Source organism: Macaca nemestrina, chromosome 5, assembly GCF_043159975.1.
Source record: "Macaca nemestrina isolate mMacNem1 chromosome 5, mMacNem.hap1, whole genome shotgun sequence".
In the NCBI taxonomy this organism is placed as follows: Eukaryota; Metazoa; Chordata; class Mammalia; order Primates; family Cercopithecidae; genus Macaca; species Macaca nemestrina.
Genome location: NC_092129.1, coordinates 126,246,749 through 126,272,514, shown reverse-complemented (window position 1 = coordinate 126,272,514; position 25,766 = coordinate 126,246,749). Strand labels below are relative to the sequence as shown.

Below are 25,766 nucleotides of genomic sequence, written 5' to 3'. Positions count from 1 at the left end.
GCACACACACTCCAGAGTGCTCTATCCAGCACACTACACCTGGACAGAGTGGGCATTCGACAAATGTATATTAAATGAATACATCAGTAAAAGCTATTCAGATTTTAATGGTTTATATGTACAAAAGTTCACTTTAAATTAAAGTGCCTCAAGTTTTTATGAATAAGACACTGAGATTTCCAAAAACAATAAGCAAAATTCTCCAGTCATTCTTACAATGGCTTCAAGACTAGAAAACAAGTCTCATATGATTCTGGCAACATTTATTTTGCAGAAAAAAAATAAAGACTACCTTTTGCAAATGAAATTGTAAAAATTTTTAGGTAACAAAGTTAATTTTTGACATATACACATATATGTGTGCATATATATATACACACATTGTGTGTGTGTGTGTGTATACATATGTGTGTGCAGAGAAAGATAAAGAGAAAGAGACATGGAAAGAGAGGAATCAAGACAGAACATTGTGCCATTGTGCTATACACTGATTTAACGGGGTAGTCACAGTGATCTAGATTATGGGATAAATTATAGCAAAAACTAATAGCAGAAGATAAAGCACAATCATAACCCAAAAAACCACTGATTAACAAAGAAACTATTTCAAGACAATCTGCATTTTTCACATCAGAGTCTTTACAAAAATAATAAAGATTCAATTATAAACAAGCAAATTGTTATTGTAGAGTATAAATAAATATAAGACTGTATATCATTACACTGTGCATTCTATTATTTTGTGTATGGTCTACCTTAAAAGCAATGCATACTCTTTAAAATGTGATTTTAGGCATAGAGATTCCTATATTTTTTTGCCATGGGATATCCTTCCTACCAGAAGCATGAATATACATCAATTTCTTTAGGCTGCTTAGATGTTTGAATATGAATTGAACATTTTTATTTGTAGCTGGTTTTCTGCCAATTTAAAGGATAATTAAAACTACACAAACTGAATGCTTCCTTAATTACTCAGCTCATATTTTCCCTAATAGTTTACTGTAACTTTATATAAAATGGATTTCAGCATTAGAGAGAGCCACATATTTTGGTTTTTATTAAGAGGCCCAAATGTCTCTGAAGCATATAAACAATAGTTGATACATATAAAAACAATAATTTATACTGATAATAATGGCAATAATACAGCTAACATTAACTGAATGCTTAATGCGTGCCAGTTAACCAAGGTCTCAAACCTTAATAGCTTTTGTGCCTATTCAAAAAGATTGTCCTCGTAGTGATTCTCTTAAGAAATATTCCTTTTACTGTTATTCTATAAACTTGAAAAATGCCTTATTTAAACTAATTATTTTTGCTGCTTAAATGGCAGCTGTGGATAACGGAAAAGTGTTTTTCTCTAGGACTGAAAGCTCAACACCTGCTGTTTTTTCAAGTGTCCCACTACCAGTCCACAGACAAGATTATACCTTCATTGATTGCTTTTCCTCTTCACTGCATGTGGTCATGATTTTATGCCCAGATTTAACAAGTTCATCAATAATATCCTTGTGTCTCAAAATCTCCATGGTGAATGTCTGTGATTTACCAAAATAAAGACAAAAAATAAAACAAGAAATTGTATGACTAAAATGAAAACAATTAGGCGAGTAGTTAAAAATACCACGTTACACTAGAGGGGTCCTAAAAAGTAAATCATACAAGCACATTTTATAGACTTGGAGCACACCAGCAAATAATTTATATGGCAATTGGAAATGTATTTCTTCACCTTTTGAACTTGAAGCTGAGCAGAAGTCTGGTCTTGCTCAAGCCTGATGTCACCCAGAGACATCAATTTTTTCTCTGTCTCAGTAATCCAGGATAACTCAGCATCAGCTGCTTGGTCAAACTAAACAAAAGATAAATAATTAGGTCAGCACGTTCCTGTTCCTGGTGCCAGAAAATACCTATCTACCGTTCTTTGAAATATCCTTATTACACAAGTGGAAAATCTGAGCTTGTCTCCTCATGGCATCCTAAAATAATTCATGATAATGACTACATTTTAAAGAAAAGAGAACTTTCCACAGAGTAATTAAACACAAGCTTTTAAAACATGTTGGATTTATAGCACTGTATTAATGATTTTAGGACAGCTAGCACTGTTGCCTTCTTTTCAGGCAGTCTTAATAATTTGCACCTTAGGAGTACTGTCCAAATGTAACAGCTATGAAAGCCAAGAGCCAGGTACCATCTTTTCATCATTTCACCCATCACTTCAACTCCTATGACATGCACCTAACATTCTGCTATCAAAGTACATGGTTCCTAGCAAAAAGAATAGAATATTCCCATTTATTTATTATACTATTATGTTTATAAATATGTGTAATATACATCTCTAGATATGCAGAGTATACCCCTAAATGATTCATGTATAATTTTTAAGCATCTCATTTAATAATGGCAGAAAACATTTTAAAGAGCATTCTTAAATATTTTAAGAAATGTTATTTTCCTGATCATAACAGTAATCTATAACAGTAATTTATAAGTACAGTACAAATTCATAAAGCAGAGAAAAACATATAGAAGAAAATTAAAACCTAGAATTAACACTGCTGGTACTGTAGTGAATTTTCTTCCACAAATCAAGAGAGAAAGATTTGTAAAAATGTCTGGGATGACACTGTATAAACAACTTTATATCCTGCTTTTTCATTTACTATGAACATTTCCCAGGTCATACTCCTTTAAATGTGATTTTCAAATAATACCATTATATTCTAGCATACCTGGATTTTCATTTAAGTTTTCTGCATTTTCGTTATTATACAAACAACCCTATAATGAAGATACTTGTACATAAATTTCTGTTGGCATTTCTAATTAGTTCCTTAGTGTAGATTCCTAAAAGTGACTATCAAGTCAAAGAGCACGAACATTTTCAATGTCTTCCATCGGATAAACCCTAGTGCCTTCCAGGGCCAAGCAGTTACCATAAATGGATAAAATGGGCCTGTGACACCACAGTACCAAAAATAAATGATCACTAAAATGACCTCAGTTGGAAGAATCAATGAGGAATGAACATTTGGCTATTCAAGTCCAGTACTGCCAGATCTTCTAACTTTTCAAAGGAATCTGGAAATCCAGATGGGGTGGGAAAACAGGTAGTTGGGGAGAAAGACGGGTGGAGATAAGAAACTAGGTTTTTTAAAATTCACACTTTTAAAACTCTCTGCAACACTATGCCAACTCATGGGAAAATGGAGTACATTAGCTTTTCTGTGTTCCTCATGATAAGTAAACCTAAAAACCCTAGGCATTATATATAAAACATATATAAGAAGATTCCACAAAGTGGAGAGAAGAGGACAGAACTACCATGGACCTTGGGCTGCCAGGAAGAACACAGTGGTGAGTTCTCTGGGATTTTCTTTTTGCCTCACGTATCTAAGACTAAATACTGGAGAAACTGGCAACCACACAACACTAATGGGTACAAAGTCCCAAAACAAGCCTGCTCTTCTCTAGCCAAAGGACCAGGAAAGGAGTAGTGCAGCAAAACAGACAACTTTAAACAATAACCACTCCATTCCAACCAAACACTACAGAAAAAATGGTTGCTCCATTCACACTCATGCCAAGAAAGGACAAATGGGGGGCCTACACTTCCACGCTTGTAATGCCGTGACGAGGTCCTCAACACTCCTGCTGGGAGATGTTAGAGAATGCCAAGTAGGGAGCCAGAAGTTTCGTCCCTTCTGCCCAAAAACAAGGCCCAGACCATCGTATCAGTTGAGACCATTTGGGGAGGCTGGGCTTCCACCCCCACTAAGCAGTAACGAACTGCCCCTCCCTCCTCTCCTCTGGGGTGACATCAGAGAAGGCCTAGTGGAGAGTCAGGATCTCACCACCACTCAGTGTGTCACCATCACAGCCACCCGCACTGTGGTACCAGTAGAGACCACATAGGGAGCTAGAACTCCCACTCCCACCCAGCAGAAATGACGAGCCATCTCCTAGGTGTCAACAGAGGTTGAGTTGGGAACCTAGACTTCTACCTTTACCTAGTAGAACCTCCAGCTTCTTCTCCCAGAGTGGTAACAGAGGAAGGCAGCTAAAACAGAAAGCTTAAGCTCTAACACTCATAACGTCATATAAGAGCCAGGTAAATCTCAAACTGAATTAAAGAAGATAATCAAATAGATGCCAATACCCACATGGCAGACATGTTAGAATTATCTGACAATGATTTTAAAGCAGCCATGATAAAAATGCTTCAATGAGTACTTATGAATGTTCATAGTTGAAACAAATGAAACACTAGAAGGCTTCATCAACAATATAGAATATCTCAGCAAAGAAAAAGAATATACAGTATAAAGAAGAACCAAATGAAAATGTAGCACTGAAAAAAAACTGAAATAAAAATCTCAGTGGATGAGCTCAATGAAGGGGAGAGAAGAAAGAATCAGTGAAGGAAAATAAATTACCACTTAGAAATAGAAATTGAAATTACCCACACTGAATAATAGAAAATAACTTAAAAAATAATTAGAACTGCAGGAACCTGTGGAACAACAACAAAAGTCCTAATATTCATGTTGTCAGAGTCCCAGAAGGAGAGGAGAAAGAGGTTGTGACTGAAAAAATACTTGAACATTCTTGAAATGATAACATTATAGAAATGGAGAAAAGCTTTGTGGTTGACAGAAGTCAGGGAGGATAGGATGTGATGGAATGGGTATGGCTCACAGAGCAGCATGAAGGATTCTTGTGGTGAGGGAAATATTCTGTATCTTGACTGTATCAATGTCAATATCCTGCCTGTGATATTTTAGTATAAAGATGTTGCCACTGGGGAAAACTGAGTAAAGGATACAATGGGATCTCTCTGTATTGTTTCCTACAGCTGCAGGTGCATTTACAATTAACTTAAAACAAGTTTAATTTTAATAAGACATTGTATGCCTGTATCAAAATAACTTATGTACCTCATAAATATATACATCTACTATGTACTCATAAAAATTAAAAATTAAAAGAAAATACATTAAATTAAAAAAATTTTAAAAAAGAAAAACAACTCTGTGAGTAACCTCTCACCTATAAGTTCCTATTTGTGTTTTCTCTCTTCGATATATACTGCCCAATTGCCCTTCAGGTAGAATGTGCTAACGGACACTCCCACAAGCAGTGTTTTGCTGTAACTTCATCAACGTGGGGTATAATTTATTTTTTGATATTGAAAATTTAATATTGTCAAGCTTATAGGTAGACTTTCTGTAATTATAAGGAAACCAAGAAACCATTTAAAATAATCTATCTTAATCTAGTTCAACAGTTTCTGTGATGTTATTTAATTTTAAATGGAGTTATTCATTAGCAATTATTGATCAATATGAAAACAAAAGAAAAACATTTCATCAACTAATTCAGTAGCTTCAGATGTGGAGAAAGAATCCCCACGAAAAACAAGTGAAAGAGTCTTCTATGTGGATTCTTACTTTTCAAGGCATATACAATAAAGCTATAGGTAAAAACTGATTATGTGATTCACTTAAAGAATATAAAACAGAGAAAAACAGTCCAGGCCTTTCTACCTGAGTGCAAATACTGCAAGATATCTGAATAAAACTTAACAGTTATGAATTTTTTTCTTGTACTGGTTCCTGAAAAAACCATAAAGTGACACCCCACCCGTTTGTGTTCAGCCGGACAGTATTTAAATGAGTGCCCTCACAAAGAAAGTCACGCTGTGAAATATTAATATTAGTTTAACACTATGTCTCCCGTATTTAAAAAAAAGATACAAAAAACTTTCTAACAATAAACAGCACGGTGATACCATCTAAGGTGCCAAAAGAGGAAATCCAAACAATGTTTCTTTGATCAAGTCAAACATTTGCTCTGCTAAGAAAAAAAAAAAAAAGACTTCAAGCAGATATTTCCCATCTGTCATTTGAGAAAATTTTTAAATTAAATTATCAAATATTGTTAAGCAACAAAGGGAGTAGCTACAGGATCTACATTAAGTAATTTATAGTAAGGCAAGGCATTTTAGGCCTATGACTCACTCAAATGACTAATTAACGTGCATTTCTAACAGACCATAAAAATGGCTCATTTTACATGTAAGCAACATGGAAAGAAATATACTAGACCAAATTTTAGTAAATTTGTTTACTACTCATATGAGTAGCAAAATTTGACTTAACATAAAATGTTGATAATCTGGGCATCCATAACTGCATTTGGGGAAATACTTTAATAGCATCAGAGGAGTCGAACCACCAACTCTAGCTACTGTAACTTCTGTTTATGGTTGAATTAGCATTTCAGGAATTTTCTAAAAGTTACTGCAAGACATTTTAAGTAGCTACGTCTAAATATGCCTGAAAAACACTCTCTAAAACAGTAACAGCCAACATCCTACTGAGCACATTGTTCGAAGTGCTTAACATGCAATATCTCCTTTAATCCTGACAGCTGTATCATGTGAGTATTACCATTAACTAACTCCATTTCCAGCTTAGAAAAATGAGGTAAAGGGAAGTTAACTAACTTACCAAAGGTTACTCAGGTAGTAAATGCTGAGTCTGAGATTCTAACGAAGGTGGTCTGACTTCTGGACTGCCAAATATCACAAAGGTCAATACATAATATGTTTTAATAGAGGTTTAAGGTTTTAATAGAGGTTTAAGGCAAAATGATAAGCAAACCTTAACCTCAAGGACATCCTTTTTACTCCCTTCCCCTGACTGGGGATCTTATCACTCTCTTTTGATTAGCATTTCCTCCCACATTGCTTCTCATTATTTGTAACACAGCCCATATTTTCTCATCCACAACACCTGGAGGGTCTAAACAAATCTCATTTCCGTAGGAGATGTTTCCTTCTGGTCCTTTAAAAGAAATAAACAGGTGGTATTTTTCTCCAGGCTGATTCCTAATGACCCAGTGAGTTGTTTGCATTAACTGCACCCAAACCACCAATCCAAGGGCCTTTCTAACAGGGTTATTATGGGGCCCACTTACACAAGCCAAGCAATTAGAACTGCTGAAGAATGCTTGGGATTCCCAAACCCGGTGAGATATACATATTTTAGCAACTACTGACAACTGTACATTATAAGAAGCAAAGGATGATGAATTGCTCTGAGGCTTAAAGAATCAAGGTAGTCTGAATTCAGAACCCAAGTCTGTACATTTTTCAAGCAAAAGTGCCTTTCCCCATTTCCACAAAGCTTGTAGAAAGAAAGCAACAAAGGTATGCTACTCTGTGTAGGTTTAAAATGCAGAAATACGTAGTTTATAACTCATATAATGGCATGTATTGTAAAAGGGAGGCAGTTTAGCTCAACATCATTATTTACTAAGCTGCCTTGTCCCATTCAGATTCTTCCTAAAAGTAATGAATGGACCCAATTACTTTAAAAAATAATGCCCTTTTCAGAATATCAATGCCTGCAAATCTAGAGTGAGACTTGGGAGCTTGGTGGGTGGTATCAACAAATGTACAAGTTCTTACTCATTCACCCATTACTGAGGCTTTTCAATTATTTCTCAGATAATAACAAATAGGACCTTCACACCTATATTATGAAGGTTCAGTAGCATATCTTTTCAAAACTGTTATTGTGATATAGGATTAACAAGAAAATCTAACCCTGTCAAATCAAAACTTTTTAAAAACCTAAATTTATACATGGTGGTTACAAAGTATATGCTAATTAGAAGATATCTGTATGTTCCCTTCTGTTCGCCCTTCAAACTTTTAAGTCTTTTCCATGTTTTTCTTGACATCTTCCACACTGATGTTTGAAGTCAATAGATTCTGTGATTGTGGCTTCACAGTTGACAAACTGTTTATGCTTTTGTTACATTCCAAAAAGCAGGTTGGCATAAAGGAGGTATATCTGTATACACGCAACCTTAAAACTGGGAAAAAATATGAAGTATCTTAAGAGCTATTTCTGCTCAGAAAACAGAACACCTAGTCATTTAAAATCTAATTTAACTCTCCCTGATTTAAATGGGACAAATCATTAAATCTATAAATTTTAAAATTGTGAAGTATTATTCAAGGCACATGTTCTTACCCCATCACATGTGGGTGTTGGTAGGTTGAGGGCAGGGGTCTGGGGGAAGAGTCACTGTTAATAAAATAAATTGCATGTGACTAAATGTGTGTCTAAAAAGATGAGCTCAGGTCATACCATGTCCACATTTCATATGGAGAGGAGACTCAGAATGGTAATTTGTTTAAACAATGTAAAACAGATAGTCCAAAATATATGGCTAATATTCAGGTCTAAAGATACATTTTTTTCATCACTCCTTTTTATATTTCATGGATGTATTGTTATTGGGTAAAACAGAAAACAAACATTTTTTATTAAACTGTACTCTGGTCCTAATTCCAAACATCTATAAGTAGGCAACCTTATAAAATATTTCGGTGATATATTAGCTCCTTTATAAACTTGAAATTATGAGTTTAGAAACTTATCTTTTAAGTGTGAAATCTCTGCCACACCAGGAAGACAGATACCTACTACTCTATTCCACCTACTACTCTATTCTTAGGGGTTTCCCTACACGGTAATGTTTTATGATCCTTTTAGTGTTGCATTCTCATCCTCCACAGTCTTTATAGCTGGAAATATTCTCATTACATACCTCTACTTTGTTGTAATAATGGAATCTTCAGATTATCGAAGAAGTTTAGAAAAAAATGGTTTACCACCCTCGAGGGTTTTTCTCTATATATAATTTATGAGGAGGCACAGCAGTGAGGGAGAATGAAATATGGATTAAATTTTAGTTGCTACTCTGCCACTTACTGCTCGTGAGACCACAGGCAAGTCACTTCACTCCCATGCAGGCTGTGCATGTTCCTCCCAGCTCTGAATATCTGTGTGTCTATGTAGCCTAATTGAAGGTATTTTCACTGGACAGACTTGCAGGTATTTCAAAGAAATGAAGATAAAAATACACACATGAACAACCAGAAGATATTAATGGCATTAAGATGTGTAATCTATTGGTAGTAAGATTTTTACTATATACATTGTCTTTCTCTTGCAAAAGGATTTTACTACATAAATTCTTCTCTCTCAAGAGGAAGACTGGAAGGATACAGACCAAATTGCTTACATATGCTTTCTTTCATGAATTTTTCTGTATTCTTTGAGAAAATCTTGAAATTTTAAATAAGGACTGATTTTATCAGGAAAAAAAAAATCATTATTTTCCTAAAGGATATATATTTTGGATTCCGGAAGACTTACGCTGACTTACTTTCCCCCACACCTTTGGAAAACATATGCAAAACCTTGAAGAACCTGGCCACAGTTAATGACCTTGACACATATCAGAGATTACTAACCAATGCAAACTCAATCTGTGACCGTGCCCTTATTACTGTCTCACTTTACTGAACCAGCCAACCATAGTCAACTTCTCAAGAAAATCTTACTCCCAAGAGTACAGAATAATTTTCTTGCTATTTAGAGAAGATGCCAGTTCTGAAACGTTCAAATACATTTCAGTGAAAAAAATATATTTTTCAATAGTTGAATAAACTTCACAAATAAACACCCTCATTTTCCTATAATAATGAGGCATACAAACTCCTCTGTTTAAAAAGAGTCACACAAATACATTCCTCGAGCATGAATGCCCTCCTTCACAAAAATTTCTTAGGCAGGGCTTTTGCTATCACTGTATTTCATCAGTTGTTGTGATCCTACAGCACAGCACTAAAATGAGGAGTGGAACATTATGCTTTAGAACTAACTATAAATTCCATTTCTATGGCAACATTAGAAAATTAATTTTGGATGCTCCCACAGAATCTGCTTGATTTATGCTTCTTGCTTTTGGCTCACACTAGTGAAAGTTTAGTCGTACACCATCACAAACTCTGCTCTAAAGTACACTGCAATATCATACTACCCCCACACATAAACTTTGTAGTAAATCTGATGACTTAATGTAAATATTCTCAGAAATTTCAACCAAAGTTAATCAACACATGTATTATAAACTTCTATTTCCAGGACCCCACTCATTGCCCATAGTCTTCCCAGGGAGCTGTGGCTAAGGGCTGAATGCCTATAAAACTCTGGGAGTATACATTCTGCAAGAGTTACAGACAAATCGGAACCTATCATCTTTTCCCCCTTCTGTCATCTTCAGAAAAAAACTTCACATTACCAAAAAAAAACTGCTTCCTTTTTAAAAAGAAAACTTTCTCTTTGCCCCAGCTTTCTGTAAATGAACAGTTAATACATCCTTACATAACAATTCACAGTATTTACTCACATACAGATTAGACTTAGTCAATACATAAAAATTAATAGCAGCAATATGCATATGTGTAGACAAAAGCATTTTGTTTGGAAAGCTGGGCTGATCTTCGCAGTGTCTGACTTGGTAAGGATAAATCTGTGAAACAATGAGGCAGATGGCTGTTAACAATGTACAGATTAGCCTTGCCCTGGTGCTCAGACATCGAAGGAGCCCAGTCAACTTCTTTTCAAATCCACCCTTTCATTTTGGAAGCACAGCAAATGAATGGAAACAGTATTAACAGGCATCTTTGTTCAGGTAAAGGCTCTGGGAACAGCTGGAGAAAATTTATTGCCTAGACAACAAACCATTTTTCCCTACCTGCTGTGATCGCAGAATGGCAGCATCGATCTCCTCCACCTTCTGAGTGATGGTGTCGCTCACTAATCGGTAGCGCTCATTGTCCTCAGCTACCATTTTCTCAAGTCCTTCTCTTGCCCTCCATGGTACCAGTTCCAGCAAAGCACTGCTCACTTCATTAAGGGAGTCCAGTAAGGCTTTGTTGTTCTTAGCTTCCTTTTTCAGTTCCTGAAAACATACAAATAAGTAAGTAACACTTAAGAGCTTCAACAGACTTTTCCTTTAACTGTTCTTGGAGCTCAAGTCCTTTGCAAGCGAATAACGTGATGGTTTGCCCCACTCCCCCCTCCCTTAGTTTCAGTTAAGTTAAATAAACCTTTTTTATTTGAAGCTATTTTGTGAAAAGAAAAATGTTTCCTGAGAAGTTGAAAGAACAATTCATTTGTCGACATGGCAAGATTTTATCTTTGAAATTTAATATAAATATTTAAAATTTCAGAAGCAAAAACAAGCAAGTTAACATGTATTATTCTTTGCTTTCTGAGAAACTCTAAGTAATCAGGTAACAGAAAAGTAAAATGAACAGGATATTCCAAGCCAGAATTAAGTGACCCTCAAAATGAGGACAAACTGGCTTTAAATCATGACAGTAGACTCATTACAGGCTCAGTGAGCCTGACCTCACCAACTCTCTTTCACCCACATATGATCATACTTCAAGGATGATAAAAACAGGCTGATATCTTGGAAAAGAGGAATGATTACCATGTAGTATACTACTTCTGTAATACAATTAGAAAACCCACCCCATGTTATCTTATAGAAATATTGATATTCCAACCAAATTATGTGTATCTCCGAAACAATGATCATTTTCCTTTTTTTTCTGTTTTCATCATTCTTCCCTTGGGTAATCAACTATACTCCCAAATATAAGACTCTTGAAACAATTATAATATACTGTTTTCATTTCAACTTTTCATCTGGGCTCCTAAAAGTTTAAACAGTTGATCTGCTGCCAATTTCTATTGGGTCTCCACCCACCAAGGCATCCTTCAGCATATGTAATGACATAAGACAAATATAATTTTATTTTTGTGTGAATAAGACTCCCTAAAAGATAAAAGACTAATCCAAAATGCAGAAAAGAGAGCTTACTTTTTGTCTCACTTGTGCTTGACTTGCTGCTTCTCCTTTCAGAACCTGAGTTTCATATGAAAGTAGTTCCACCTCCACTTTGTCCAGCCAGGTACACAGCTCTTCGTGTGTGGAGTGCAGCCGCCTTGCAAGCTGCAGTGCCTGTTCCAGAGTCTTGGCTACATCAGTGCTCAATTTAGTAATGTCTTTGTACCTTGCTTTAATGGCTTCCAATTTATCTTGAATTATTAAAACTTCATCACCTAAAATTTCAAAGTCACGTTATTTCTTATGAAAGAAAAAAAGGCAGGGGGAGGGTTTCTTCAGATATTATGGAACACTGATGAAATTTTCTAGAGAACAAAAGGAGACATTTTTCTAAAGATAATCCTACTCAAGAGAAGCCCTTTTCTAAATGTTAATCTTTCCCAAGACTTCGGGCAAATCTAAATCACTTTGAAAATACAAATGTAGAAACTGGAAAAGGCTAAGTGTCTTTGGTTATGTGGAAAGCAGTACTTTTGTGTCTATCTTTATGAGACTTTGTTTTCAAAGAAGAGGAGTTAAAAACTGCTTGAGTTCAAATACTGACTTCATGCATGGCTTAAAAGCTGGGTTACTTTGGGCAAGATACTTAGCCTCTCTGCTCTTACTCATCATTACTCATCTGCACTATTCCAACAGATCTTTATTTGCTTCTACCTCATTTTTTGACACACAGAAAAATTGTGTCCTGAGCTTCAGATGTCTAGCTCAAGGCTCTTGATTCTACATTTAATTTCTTCAATACATAATAAATGGTACTTGCCCCCAACATATACATATTGCTGAACTGGATATAGGTATAGTGAAATTCATATGGCCAAAGGAATCACTAAAACTAGTTTCCCTGAGTTGTCCCAAAAATCTCATCTAGATACTAAACTATGTATCAGTTTTCTTAGTGATTCAGACATGAAGAAATGAAGCCTGTATATAGCTATGCACATAGCCATACTGTGTGGCACTGCAATGCAATCTATCTTAAAAAGAAATTGTCTACAGCCTACGTGTTCATCTGCCTTTCACAAGTGGAAAAGTAATGTGACTCTGTCCTGGGCTTCTCTGATGAGCTCCCGTGCCAAAGTGCTTTATGTTATGAGTAATACACACAACTTCCATCAAGAACTCAAGTGAGATCATGAGAAAAAAGTGAGATCATATCCTAACCACCCCCTTGATTGGTCTTCAAAGTGTTCTCCAGAATGAAAGTCTTGGACTGGACCAAAAACTATAAAGTGTTTTGGTTTTCTCCCATCCCTAAAATATTTTGAAAACAATATAAATGCTGACCACATGATGATTTGATTTGAAAGATATCTCACCTGTGGTTTGTTTAAGTAGTTCTAAACCATTTAGTAAAGCCTGATCTACATTTTGTTTCCTGAGTAAGATGTCCTCTTGCAGAACCTAAAAACACAAGTACCATTTTTATGTGGGGGGAAAAACATTTAAGTTAGCATTAACATTAGTTAATCTCAGAGAACTTTAATTAGATTTCACAGAGACATATTTCAGTCAATATCTCACATTTTCAAATGTTCTTATTGTTCCCATGTTTAGACCTCTTCTTTTCACCACCGGGCCCCATGTCCCATGTTCATCTACCATAATTCACAGCACATGCCTTTTCAGAAAATACCTAGGGCCCTATGAAAATGGGCTTTGTGGACGTACTGAAGTACTGGTTAATATACGTCTTTGTATACAACAATAAAATAGCAAAATGAAAAGTGAAATATCCAGCTAATTGGATAGAGCCACTCTTTTCTTTAAAATGACTTCATTAAAAGTAATCTGTATAAACAGTCTTTTTTGAGTACAGTGATTCATCAAAATCATCATAAACATAAAATGACACAGAAATAAGGACTAAGAAATGACAATTGAAATGAAAAAATAAGATAAAATAAAATAAAATAAAATAAATTAAAATACCCGAAGTTCAGACTGCTGCTTCCATAGCCCCTCAGTGCTGTAATCCTGGACTGAGAGCTTGCTCAGTTTGTCATGCACTTCATTCAGCCAGTTCATCAGTTCAACTTCATCTTCCCCAAAAATCTTAGCATTACATAAGGCCTGCTGGAGGAGCTCAGACCTGCTGTGACTTTTCTCTTGAATCTCAATGTACCACACTTGAGAGAAGTCTAATTTACTCTGCACCATATCTTTATCCTCCCTGGAGCTCAAAACCTTTAAGGACTGGCCAATGCTAACAGCCTGGTGTAAATGTTTATTGTGATTGATGATGTCATCTTCTAAGGCCTAAACAAAGTTTAAAACAATAAAGAAGAAAAAAAAAAAGAATGGACAAATAAAAATGAAAACATAAATAAAACTAAAGCATGACATGTGAAATGGATTTAGTTTGCAATTAAACAAAACAATAGTACATAACTCAAATTTATGTCACAAAACCACACAATAAAAACTGAACCTCTCTAATGTGTGATTTATATCTTACTTTGTGCTGTGAAATTTGTTCCTCAAGTTTAGATGCTTGGGTTCCTATGGGTTCACAATTCACCAGCCTCTTTTCTATGGTTGTAAGCCACTCGTTCAGTGGTTCTAAGGTTTCATGAAATTGCTGGGCTACCACCGAGATACCTTCCAACTGACGATTCCTACAAATGTGCCAAAAGGTCATTTAGTGATGAAGAATGTGTGAAATATTCAACAAAAATCTTCAGTCATGATCCTGCAATCTATTCTAAACATTTTCTGTAGAAACTATCTTAGGTTAAAATTTAAATCTCTTAACATTTAAAGAACATATTAAAACAATTCTTCTGTTAAAAAAAATTAAAGTTGAACAACAGATCATCCTCAAGTTCATGAATCTCATGAAAGTCTGAAGTAATCTTTTGTAACTACTTCCAGTAATTACAGTTATAATAATGAGAGCAATGTTATAATAATAACAGCAGCAATAGTAATGACAATAGGTAAAATTTATTGAACACATATTCTGTGCTAGGCCCCATTTTAAGTGCTTTATATATTAATTTCAATTGGAGCAACAGTTACTGAGATTGCTTTTAATCAAATGGTCAAAACAGGTTTCAAATTTTAAAGAGCATACATAGCTTCTTCCTCCAACGCTTAGCGGAATTAATAGTGATTCCTATTTTATAAAAGCGCAGTGTTAGGTTTACTTCCCAAAACCAATATTAATATTTTACGGATTAAAATATCATGAACAGAGGAGAACTATTCACTGGACTTTTACTGGTATTTTAAAATACCTTTGGAAACACGTTTCCTCGGTTGCAGAGGACTAAAGCTAAAACCTGTTTCCACGGCCCTCAGTATTTATCTAGGGCAAGCTATTGTTCTGGTCTGTATATGGAGTACCTGATTCAGTATCAAATCCTGTATACATAATTTCTGCTGGGATCAAGAGATACTGTTGCCTCAACTTCTTATCATGTTTAATTTTCAGGGAATTACATGTTTTTAAAAATTAGCTTTCTATGAGGAAGAAGGGAATTATAGAAAATTGGCACGAGTTATTAAATATAATTTCTATAACATCAAAATACACACATATTTTTAAAAACTTTCAGTTGATACATTTGATCCTAAAAAATGAATAAAATTACTATATTCATAATTACCTCTGGATTATCACTATCTGTGACCTTTTTTACTAAATTCAAATATCCAATCATCTAAAATCAGTGGAAATAACTATTCTGTGCCTGATGCATGGTAAGCAGGAAGTAACTATGTAATAAACAAATGAATTAATCACCCCCAAGGGAAATGCTTTTCTTAAAAAGTTGGGACATAGCGGTGACAAGCCATTACCATTAGAGGAATGAGGAAAGAGGCACTACAATCTTTGCTATCTCTGTTCACATACATGATAAACACAGGAAAATCGTGATTTGAAGAAAAGTATTACCGAAATACAAAATGTCAGTTTTGTAGACAGAGGCCACTGCTACTCTTTCAAAAGAACTGGAAGTATATAAGTTACCTTGTTTCAGCTTTATTAAGCAGTGCCTCCCATCTACTATCCAAGAGACTGAGCTGTTTCAAAATTTTCACTTTATCTGCAGGCTCTGCTGTTGTAGCAATTTTTTCTCCTTCTCGTTTGATTACCTCCACCGTAGATTTGCGGTCATCCAACAACCTTTGAAGAAGCTTGAGACAAAACATTAAATATAAAAAAGCAAGGGAATAATTATATGAATATAAAGTAAAATGTATTCTAAGTACCTCTGAAATATGACGAAAATGTATTTTGTATGTATGCACATATGAAAGGATGTGAAAAGTGGGATTTTAAAGGTAACTCATTTGTCTAATGATTTATTACTATTGGGTCAGACACTGTGGCAGGGGCTTCTCATAGTAGACAAAACTAATATTGGTAAGGCCACTAAACTCATTATTAATTTTTCAATATAGAATAATACGGTAGAAGGTGCCATTTAGGATAACTCCAACGAATCATGAAAAAAGTGCAAAATCTCCATTTTTGTAATGAAATAAGAACGCCTTAAACATTCAACAACTATCTGCCCTGTCAAGATACAAAAGGTTCCTATAAATCATTACTGTTTTCAAAACCCTTTCCCACGTTAAACAATCCATTATAGACAAGGAAGTTAAGACTCAGCCCAAGTTCACAAGTTAACAAGGCTAAAACGAAACGAGAGACTCTTGGCTCCTTTTACCAGGTGGGACTGGCTCCTAAAATCTGTGTGAGGCTGCAAACTGAAACAGCTTTTACACATCATTGCCAAAAGGAAGAGAGGCCAGAAGATGTCAGAAATCTCCAAAGCTGGCTAAATAAGACTAATATTTCAGGATTTAGCACCAGAAACAAAATTCAATTGGATTCTAAGTAAACATTTCAAAGTACCTGAAATGAAATATTTGCTATAAGAAGCCTTTTACCTTGCTCTAATCTAATCAAACAAATAGCTCATGAGCAACTGCTGTGCACAGGCACTGTGCTGCCAGCAATGAGGAAGGCCTAAGTGTACAAAACAGTATGCTTCGCTGCTTCCTTAATGATCCTGACTGATAATTAAGGATTAAAGATTTGACAGTTACCCAGAAGTAAAAAGGGAAAAGAGTATTTTGAGATCAAGACCACCAAGGCAGAAGGTAAGAGGAACTTGTTTAAAGAGAAGGGTAAGACGGTAAGACATACAAACAGGTTTTTATATACTAAAGTCATGATATAATCAAAGTACAACAGGTGCTCTGGCAGCAAGGAGAACTAATTACTTTGATACATTTTAATAACAAAGCTTCTAGCAATTAAAAAAGCAAAATCAATTAATAGGTTTTGTCGGCTAAGCATCATGACGCTGGGAGTTAACTTTAAATTGTGAATGGTAGACATTGTATTATGCAAAAATTACACAAATGCAATGTGTTTCCAGTTATGTTTCCTTAATCCTTACCTCTAAACCTATTTCTAATTGGCATAGTTTCCCAATATGCTGAAGTTTTCAAAAACTTTTAGGGAGACAGTATTAAATGTAGAAATTAAAGTAAGCAGTAAGTCTTAAATACAAAAAAGAAATTGAGGGTAAATGTGGAATTTTTGTTTTTTCCATTTTTAATTGATGAATAATAATTGAATTTATAGGGTGCAATTCAACGCTTTGATATATGTATACACTGTGGAATGATTAAATCAATCTGATTGACATATCCATCACCTCACCTACTCATCATTTTTTGTGGTGAGGACCTTTAAAATCTATTCTTTTAGCAACTTTGAAATATACAGTACATTATTATTAGCCATGCCAAATGAAATAAGCCAGGCACAGAAAGAGAAATTTAAAATGTATCTTTTTTATAAATTTCTAAAAAATGTAAAATTTTTAAACATGTCTTTAAGTTTTAAATTAAGGTAATTAACATAATCCATCCACTTCTTTTTAAAGTTCCAGAGGGGAGCAACCTTACCAGGACGCCATGCTCTAGGCTCCTTCCCACATGTCATTTCAAGTCATGGCTGGCTGATTACTACTCAAAGTAGTATTAAATGCTTCATACCTGACCATTGCCATCAGGGGCAAAAAAACTATCATATGGTCACTCTCAGGTATATATCATCCCTCTGAAGACCCTATTTTCCCAAATTGGCCCCATTTTAGTAGTGTCAAAAGACACAATGGCACATTCCTCAGCATATATGAATCAAATATTTGTCTCTTTAGTAATAGGTTGAACCAAAAGAAACTGTCAATATTTAATATATAAAAAGACAATTTCATAGGGATCAACCTAATATGTAAGGGAACAATGATATTTCCATACAAATGCCATCTTGTCAGTGAGGCCTTCCTTGATGACCCTATTTAAAATTACACACACGCCCTCCCTCCATTCAAGCGCTTTGGGTCCCTCATCTTTGCTCTATTACTTCCTGATGCCTCTCCCACATCTCTGCTTTATTCATCACTTGCTAACTTATCACCATTCATTTATTTACTTTACTTATTGTCTCTCAATCCTGCCACACCCTTCCCACTTGGTTTCGAACTCAATGAGAAATTTTCATCTTTTTTATTCAGGGATATATTCCCAGCATCTGGAACAAGGCCTGGCCCATGGTAGATGTTCAATAAATATTTGTTGAACGACTAACAAAATAATGTCTACAGCAGCAATAACGGGTTAACTAGGTTATCCCATTAATTAAAAGAGTCACAAGGAGTATTTTTTTCTCTTGTTATTAAGATTTAATATGAAACACAACACAAAAGCATGACTAACTTACCTTTTGTTCTTGTATCTGGGCTTTTACCACTTTGAACTCAGCCGATGGGGGCTTCTGATTGGCCACAAGCTCCTCAGTGTCCACCATCCAGCTAAGCAGGGACTCCAGGGCATCCTGGAATCTCCCACAGTGCAGCAAGGCCTCCTGCAGCTGGGCTGCTCGCTGAGCCACCTGCAAAGTGCCAATTGTTTCCACTTATTTATTTGTTTCACAAAATAATGCAATCTGAGCACAGATCACTACTTTACATGCTTATTTTCCCACGTGTTCGCAAATTTTCGTTTCCTTTTCACTTAAAATTTACCCAAAGTATCGATAGCGGGCAGAATACGAGTGAAAAGGAGACAAACTTTAAGCAAGCAGGCGTGAAAATAAGGTTACCATCACAAACAGTCAACGGAAAGCACTCACTCTTGGAGATTTTTGAATTGTCTAATACGTTTATGATTAGCAATGAATGATTCAAATATTTTAGAGTTATCGTAAGAAACAACGCATTAGTCATTTTTATCAATATCGCATTTTATTTCCTTCTGATTAATATCAGAGATAACGATTTTTAAAAGACTGAGAATAAATGGAACTATTATAGCAGAGAGAATCAGAATTGTATTTTGCTAGGCAAGAATAACAAAAGTATCCAATTAAGTTCTGCTAGCTCCAAGCTCTGGAGTCTTTTTTCAACCAACCAGGCCCTTTGTCTTCTAGTAAATGGAGTCTCTGTGTCCTACATAGAGATATCTTATTGCTTGTCTCACAGATATTTTCCTTTTGGACTGAATAAAGTAGCTGGCAAGATATTGTAAGTGCTATGGATTATATTTACACCTGACACAGCATTCCAACTGTGTTTAAGGTGTACTACAATATGTATCAGACTTTAAAGAGTGAATAATATAGTTTCAAGACCTGGCACCTGCTTAAGATTTCAATGGAAAGAAAACAACAAGAATAACCACTACTGCCACAACCAGATATGCACTGCCATCCCATAATAATTTTCTGATAATTTATGTCGCATAAGAGCTGCCTGCCGTCGTATGGTCAGTGTTATCTCCCTAAGATATCAGAGCATTATTTCTAGTGTTTTCTCTCATGGGAATTTAGAAAAAGGTTGGATCTACATCTTACAAGTAATTGGGGGTTGATGGTCTATAGTAAGGGTGGCAGGACTTAGTCCAGGAATGACATAAAGATATAGCTTTGTTTGCACAGTGTGAAATTAGTTGCTGATATTTGAAAATAGGAAGGTGTCACATAGAAAGTGAGATTTCCAGGTTATTTTGAAAGTAAATAGAATATATGGCAAGAGTGGGCCTACGTCCCTACATGTCAATGATCTTCTGGAACTAAGTAGTGACCTGTACCCTTACAGATGCACGTGCCCATCATACCTGTACTGTTCTATCTGTGACCATGTCTTGATTAAAGGCGAGATAACAGCAGGGAGAGGCTCTGTCTTACCCAGTTTGCTTCCTTTCATTTAGATTCCCTACCTAGCTCCAGTAGGCATCTGAGTTTGAGCCACCCAGTTTACAGTAATATAAGACAATAGACATATTTAGAAAAGTTTGGTTACCATAATATGATTCATGGTCACAACAAATGCTCATGAATAATAATCAGCAAAAATAGCAATGAAGGGGGTAAGAAAATTACCTTTTTATTGAGAGTCTTCCACCGTGCATTGACATCATCCAGGTCATGCTCCAAGCCCTGAGTGCTAGTGCTTTTGGCAGCACTCTGAATAAGGCCTTGACCTAACCAGTTTACATCTTGCTGTTTACCTTGCAAGGGTTCAATCTCTTCTTTCTGGAATACCTGCGGTTAAAAGAGTCATAATTATATGAGTTACATTACTTATCAACCACCAAATATATAATAAGCATTTCTTTAGGCATCAGGTTGTGGAAACTATCAATTATTACAGAGGTAAAGGTAATTTTTATTGTCTAGCCATAGGTCATAGCTACCTTCTGAAGAACAGAAAGAAACTAAATATAAATTAATAGCACATCAAAAGCATTTGAGAACACTAAAGAATGATGTTCTGAGTACACTTAATCAAGTTACTTATAAAACCAAGAAGACAGTACATGTCTCCTCTCTTTATTACTTATCATAGGATGAGAATGTTTCTATTTTCCCAGTTTAACTGTAGAAAAAGATTTACAGAAAATGCTAAAGAGCAAAAACATAAAATAAGTAAAAAATGAGCCTTCATGGGCAAGGCAATCCTAATAGGCTCTCCTAAGAATGGCTGCTGCTAGCTGGCAACTGAAGCTTGAGACACATATTGGAAATGGAAAATCAGGGACAGGATGAGGTGAGCCAAGTGGCCAAAACATGGCTTGGCAGGAGGGCCAAAATATAGAGATAGGAAAATGAAAAATACATAGGCATGTGCTGCAATAGTATGGATCCCTACACAAATAGCCTCCTCAATGTCTATGAAGTTGCCAATGGACTCTTAAGAAATGCAATGACCTCACCCCATGGATCTGATCACACACCTCACTAGCACAGCAACTCTGGATACTCTGTGGTCACTGTCACCCATACCTGCACTGACAGTCGTTTCCTAGCAATCTCTCTCTTATTGTCTATCCCATCCAACTTGTGGTTCCCCAGTTGCCTGTGACTGGCAAAGGATTTAATGTGCTAGATTAAAATACAAGTGCCATGAAAGCAGAAATTTCTGTTTTCCTTACAGTAGTTCTATGACCTGGGCCTACCAAGGTACCTACCATGTAATATGTACCCAATATTTATTTGCCAAATTAATATCAGTATAGAAATTAATATTTCTATCTTAGGTGGATGACATCAACCCCTTAACAGATAATACTGGGAGTAGATACATCAATATTATCATTATTTTTTTGAGACAGGGCCTCACTCTGTCACCCATGCTGGAAGGCAGTGGCACAATCACAGCTCACTACAACCTCTATCTCCCAGGCTCAAGCCATCCTCCTACCTTAGCCTCCCCAGTAGCTAGGACCATAGGTGCATGTCACCATGCCCAGCTAATTAAAATAATTTTTTTTTTGGTAGAGACAGGGTCCCATTATGTGGTCCAGGCTGGTTTCAAACTCCTGGGCTCAAGCAACCTCCTTACCTCAGCCTTGCAAAGTGCTGAGATTACAGGTATGAGCCAACTCTTTCATAGATAATATGTTTTTAATATAGGGCTTGGAGGATGCCATGAGGAAAATAAATTATTGGAACTAAGGAAGGAAAGTTTCACATAGATATTAAGGTAAAACACAGTTTGAGATTCTGAGTCATTATCCTGAAGGGCACTATATAAGTATACCAATGATTGGACAGTTAATCATAATACATGGAAACAGAATAAAGGCACATATTAAAATAGCACTTAAGAAAAAAAATTACAGACACAGTATGAAAAATAACTTTGAAAGATGTAGAGACTGCAGGAGACAAATCCTCCAGACTCTGGTCTCAGGCCTAGCATACAGGATACTCCTGTGTTACTGTATATATGAGTCAATTAGAGAACAGCAAGCAAATTAATGATCATTTTCTCTAAAATCTCCTCATAGCTAAAAACTCAAACTGCCTTTTCCACAGAATATACATATAGACAATTTCCATACTGGCAGTTTGCATATAACAATAATAAATATTTAAAAATCAATTACACGTAATCAAATAAATTATAAGATTCACCCAAATCATTGAGGAAAAACTTAGGAAGTCTCCATAATTTTGCAAAAAGGTAAAATTTATCAAATATGTAAACAGAAACTTGGCAACAAAGTGTTAAAGACAGAATTTGGCATTATAATTCAATTTCATTTCCATACCACTTTCTAAGTTATAACTTCTAGGACTAATAGCTTTGGATATGTTTTACTACTTAGTGGGGATGGGGGTGGGGGTGTACAAAAACTGCTACCTTTTAAATTCCAGGAACTTGTAAATAAAGATTCAAGGAAACGTTTTATTTTCCCTCTTATATAGCTTTCAGGACAAAAGGGTAATAATAATGTTCTATTAAATTGCCTTAACCTCTGATCTTGGTTTTAAATTAATTTCAGGGGCATATATCAGAGCAGATGTAGGTAAATCTGATAATTTTCTAAAGTGCCACCAAAAATATACAAACAATTTAAAAAGATAACTACTAAAGAGTATAAACTCCCCTAAGATTTAAATTGTTTTCCACAAATAAACTGAAATATCCTTTACCGAAAAAAGTTAATTTGCTAAGCTTTTAAATTAGCATGCCATTTACTGCATGCCTAAGAAAAGGGCATAACTAACAAGAACAATTATTTCACAGACTGAGAAGAGGAACTGTTTTGATATTGTCTAAGTTCTTCATCTCTCAATGTTAACAAAATACCTATGAAGAGAGACTTTCCCCCTAATCTAACCCATAGCACACAAGCATGAAGAGAAGTTTAAAATAAAATAACCTCTGAGGCAAAGTTTACCAGAAGAGTTTAGTAAAAATACCAAAATAGCTGAACTTCAATCTGAGTGGGAAGAAAAAAATTACAGGCTTGACAAACAACCTCTACTTATTACAAGCCTGCACCCTTTACTTTCTTACCTCATTCACCACTCACAAAAAGTTGGGAGCTATAATGCCTGCAAAGTACAGCATACTAACTCTACTCTCATATGCAGAGCTCCTGAGAGAAATTTTTCAACGTATTAAAAAAGCTCCTTAATGTGGATAGAGTACTTTGCAGACCATAACAATATGTTACTGTTTGTACCTTCATGACTAAGCTGGTTCAAACTTAATAAATCCAATATAATAGTCCTTAAATGGCAGTGTCTTTACCACACTTTGTATAAAAGCCCAACATTAACATATTTACAGTGGAGGCCTTCTAAATGAAGGGGAATGGTCACCTTCTGCACAATCAATAACAGGACCCTGAACAGCTGGGAATAACAATTCTTCTCCAAAACAGTCCTTATTAATTTGTTATAATGATCAATTTATCAATATGTGGCATCTTGCAGGGTGCTAGTCAAACCCCCAAAACAAGTGTGGATTTGATTGTTATTAGAAACACTAGTGACCACTCTGAAACAGAACCACAGACTTTTAGCAGAACCACAAACTTTGGACACTGCAGAGTTTCATATTTCCATGAATTACCTGAACCAACTGAAAGCCATTGCAGACAGTGTCCAGTATTCCTGCCTGGGCCCCTGTTTTTCTGGGTGCTGCTTTCTTTCTTGCTGGTATGAATTTCAGGGAGTACTTCTTATATAGCATTTCGCTCTCCTGGGCAGAAAGAGGAGCCTCCACTTCCTCTTTAGATGCAATATTACATTCTCCTGAATCATATTGTGTCAAAAGTGTCACATTTTCTACTACGTTGGTGCTACCACAATCTACATCACTCTCCCCTAGATCTGTGTGAGAGAGATCTAAATCTTGAGGGGAATCCTTCAAGAGTTCCCTACTTTGTGCTGTGATCTGGGATTCTCCTGGTCCGTATGTTTTGTCCTCTTCTCCAAGGTTAAAAATATGTTCATTTTCTCTATTTCTTGGCATAATTAATGGGTCACACTTCACAGGGCTCTCTTGCAAATTATTCCGCAGGCAACAATTTTCATCGTGGATTTCCCTTTGACCATGTACACGTTTTGTTTCCTCTAGTGGAGAAACATCATGTAAAATCATTTTGAAATTTTCATCAGGGTGGGCACTTTGACATGAAAGCAGTGGGATTTTCTGTTCGCTAATGGAATTAACAGAAAAAAAAGGTCTGTATTGGTCTGTTACATGAATATCTTCAGCAGAAGACAAACTTCTAATTCGTGACTGGTCTCCAGTTAAAATGCCCTGTTTTTCTTCCCTCTCTGCTGGAGGGCTACATAAACCAGAGTCATCCTCCTCCGAAGTGAGAGAATTAGTACCCCATCTGCACTTGCTGGCCTTGGTAACAGCATCTGACATATCAGTAGGTTCAACAAAAGAGCTTTCACTTTTGTTTGCATAATCCATAAAATTGGTCGGGACAAACATTCGCCATGACCGTCTATGCTCTTTCTTTTCTGCATGAGATTTGGCTTTAGGTAATCCTGTGGTTCGAATGATATCACTATTTAGTTTGAGTGCATCAAAGATCATCTTTTCGTCCAGTTTGTTAGCTTCCCGACCTCTCAGCTCAAATACACTGGAAGAAGTAAGGGCACCATTAGAGCATAAAGAACTAACATCCAGTGTTCTGTGACTGTAGGGTAAAGTTCGATCTGTAAAATGCCTGGAAGATAGACTACCTTTTGAACCAGAGTCTATCTGTTCATTTAGTCTAACAGTATCATAGATTGACCGCTGTGGGACATAACAGTCTTCGATATTTAGGTCCTCCTCTTCTTCACCCTTCCCTACACATGGGGGATTCTGACGTAAACAGTCTGGTCTGCTGAGTGGCTTCCCCATTTTGCAGATAGTTAAAACAAATATTGCAGCTCTTGACACAGATAATAAGAAATAAGATAAAGCATCTTTCAAGAAAGTATATTTCTGAACAGAGCTATGAAGTGTCTTCAGCATAAAGACACATGCTCACATAATATATGTCATAATATATGAGGTGTTTAAGGTCATCAGCAGTGCATCAGTAAAAATGCAATTATCCTTTTACCTGGTTGATTTTAGGATGATTCTAAACAATAAAGTGCATCAGTAACAGAGTACAAAAAATCTCCTTTGTCCACCTTTCCCAGCTCCCAAAGTTCCCGTTCACACACTCCAAAATACAGAAAATAAACAAACACACACTTAACAGTGGCTCAAACACTCAGAACATTCCATTGTCAGTCCATTTCCCTTTTTAGTCTGATATTTCCAGATTAAAATTTCCAAATGAGCAAGCATTTTAACAGGCTGAATGTTAATTTCGGCAGAGCTCTGGTTAACTGTAATCCACTTAAAGATGGCTTGCAGAACTCCACCATTCTAGTAAATAAACCATGCTCCAGAAATTTAAAAGACAAACACAGGGACCTGGTATTGTTCACATCAAGGCAAAGAGCAAATCTTCAGAGAAAACTAAGTCTAACGTTATGAGAAAGTTACATTTTTCTTTTACTTTTTTTTTTGGAGGGGGGAGTAGCTATAAATAAACTTGATTGAAAAGGCAGGTTTTCTTCCTGTTTTAAGCTTCTTCAATGCTATTCAGAACTACTCAAAGGAAGAAAAAAAACACCAGACATTTAGACACCCAGG

The 25,766-nt window shown here is 35.8% G+C and overlaps 1 protein-coding gene across 36 annotated transcripts in view; it reads right to left on the bottom strand.

The window, feature by feature from the left end:
* The window catches only part of LOC105479539 (dystonin), a 496,741-nt gene that overhangs the window by 56,924 nt on the left and 414,051 nt on the right, over positions 1 to 25,766 (bottom strand). For 31 of the 36 annotated variants that reach the window (XM_071095971.1, XM_071095969.1, XM_071095974.1 and 28 more), the window contains 10 exons: positions 20,198 to 20,359; positions 18,539 to 18,709; positions 15,767 to 15,933; positions 14,249 to 14,408; positions 13,723 to 14,049; positions 13,110 to 13,194; positions 11,767 to 12,008; positions 10,630 to 10,836; positions 1,736 to 1,855; positions 1,434 to 1,541 (listed from right to left, as the gene is read on the bottom strand). In XM_071095971.1, coding sequence (XP_070952072.1) covers positions 1,434 to 1,541; positions 1,736 to 1,855; positions 10,630 to 10,836; positions 11,767 to 12,008; positions 13,110 to 13,194; positions 13,723 to 14,049; positions 14,249 to 14,408; positions 15,767 to 15,933; positions 18,539 to 18,709; positions 20,198 to 20,359 — 1,749 coding nt within the window. The remainder of the gene's footprint in view (positions 1 to 1,433; positions 1,542 to 1,735; positions 1,856 to 10,629; positions 10,837 to 11,766; positions 12,009 to 13,109; positions 13,195 to 13,722; positions 14,050 to 14,248; positions 14,409 to 15,766; positions 15,934 to 18,538; positions 18,710 to 20,197; positions 20,360 to 25,766) is intronic. The other 5 variants (XM_071095982.1, XM_071096003.1, XM_071095979.1 and 2 more) reach the window with 1 other exon arrangement.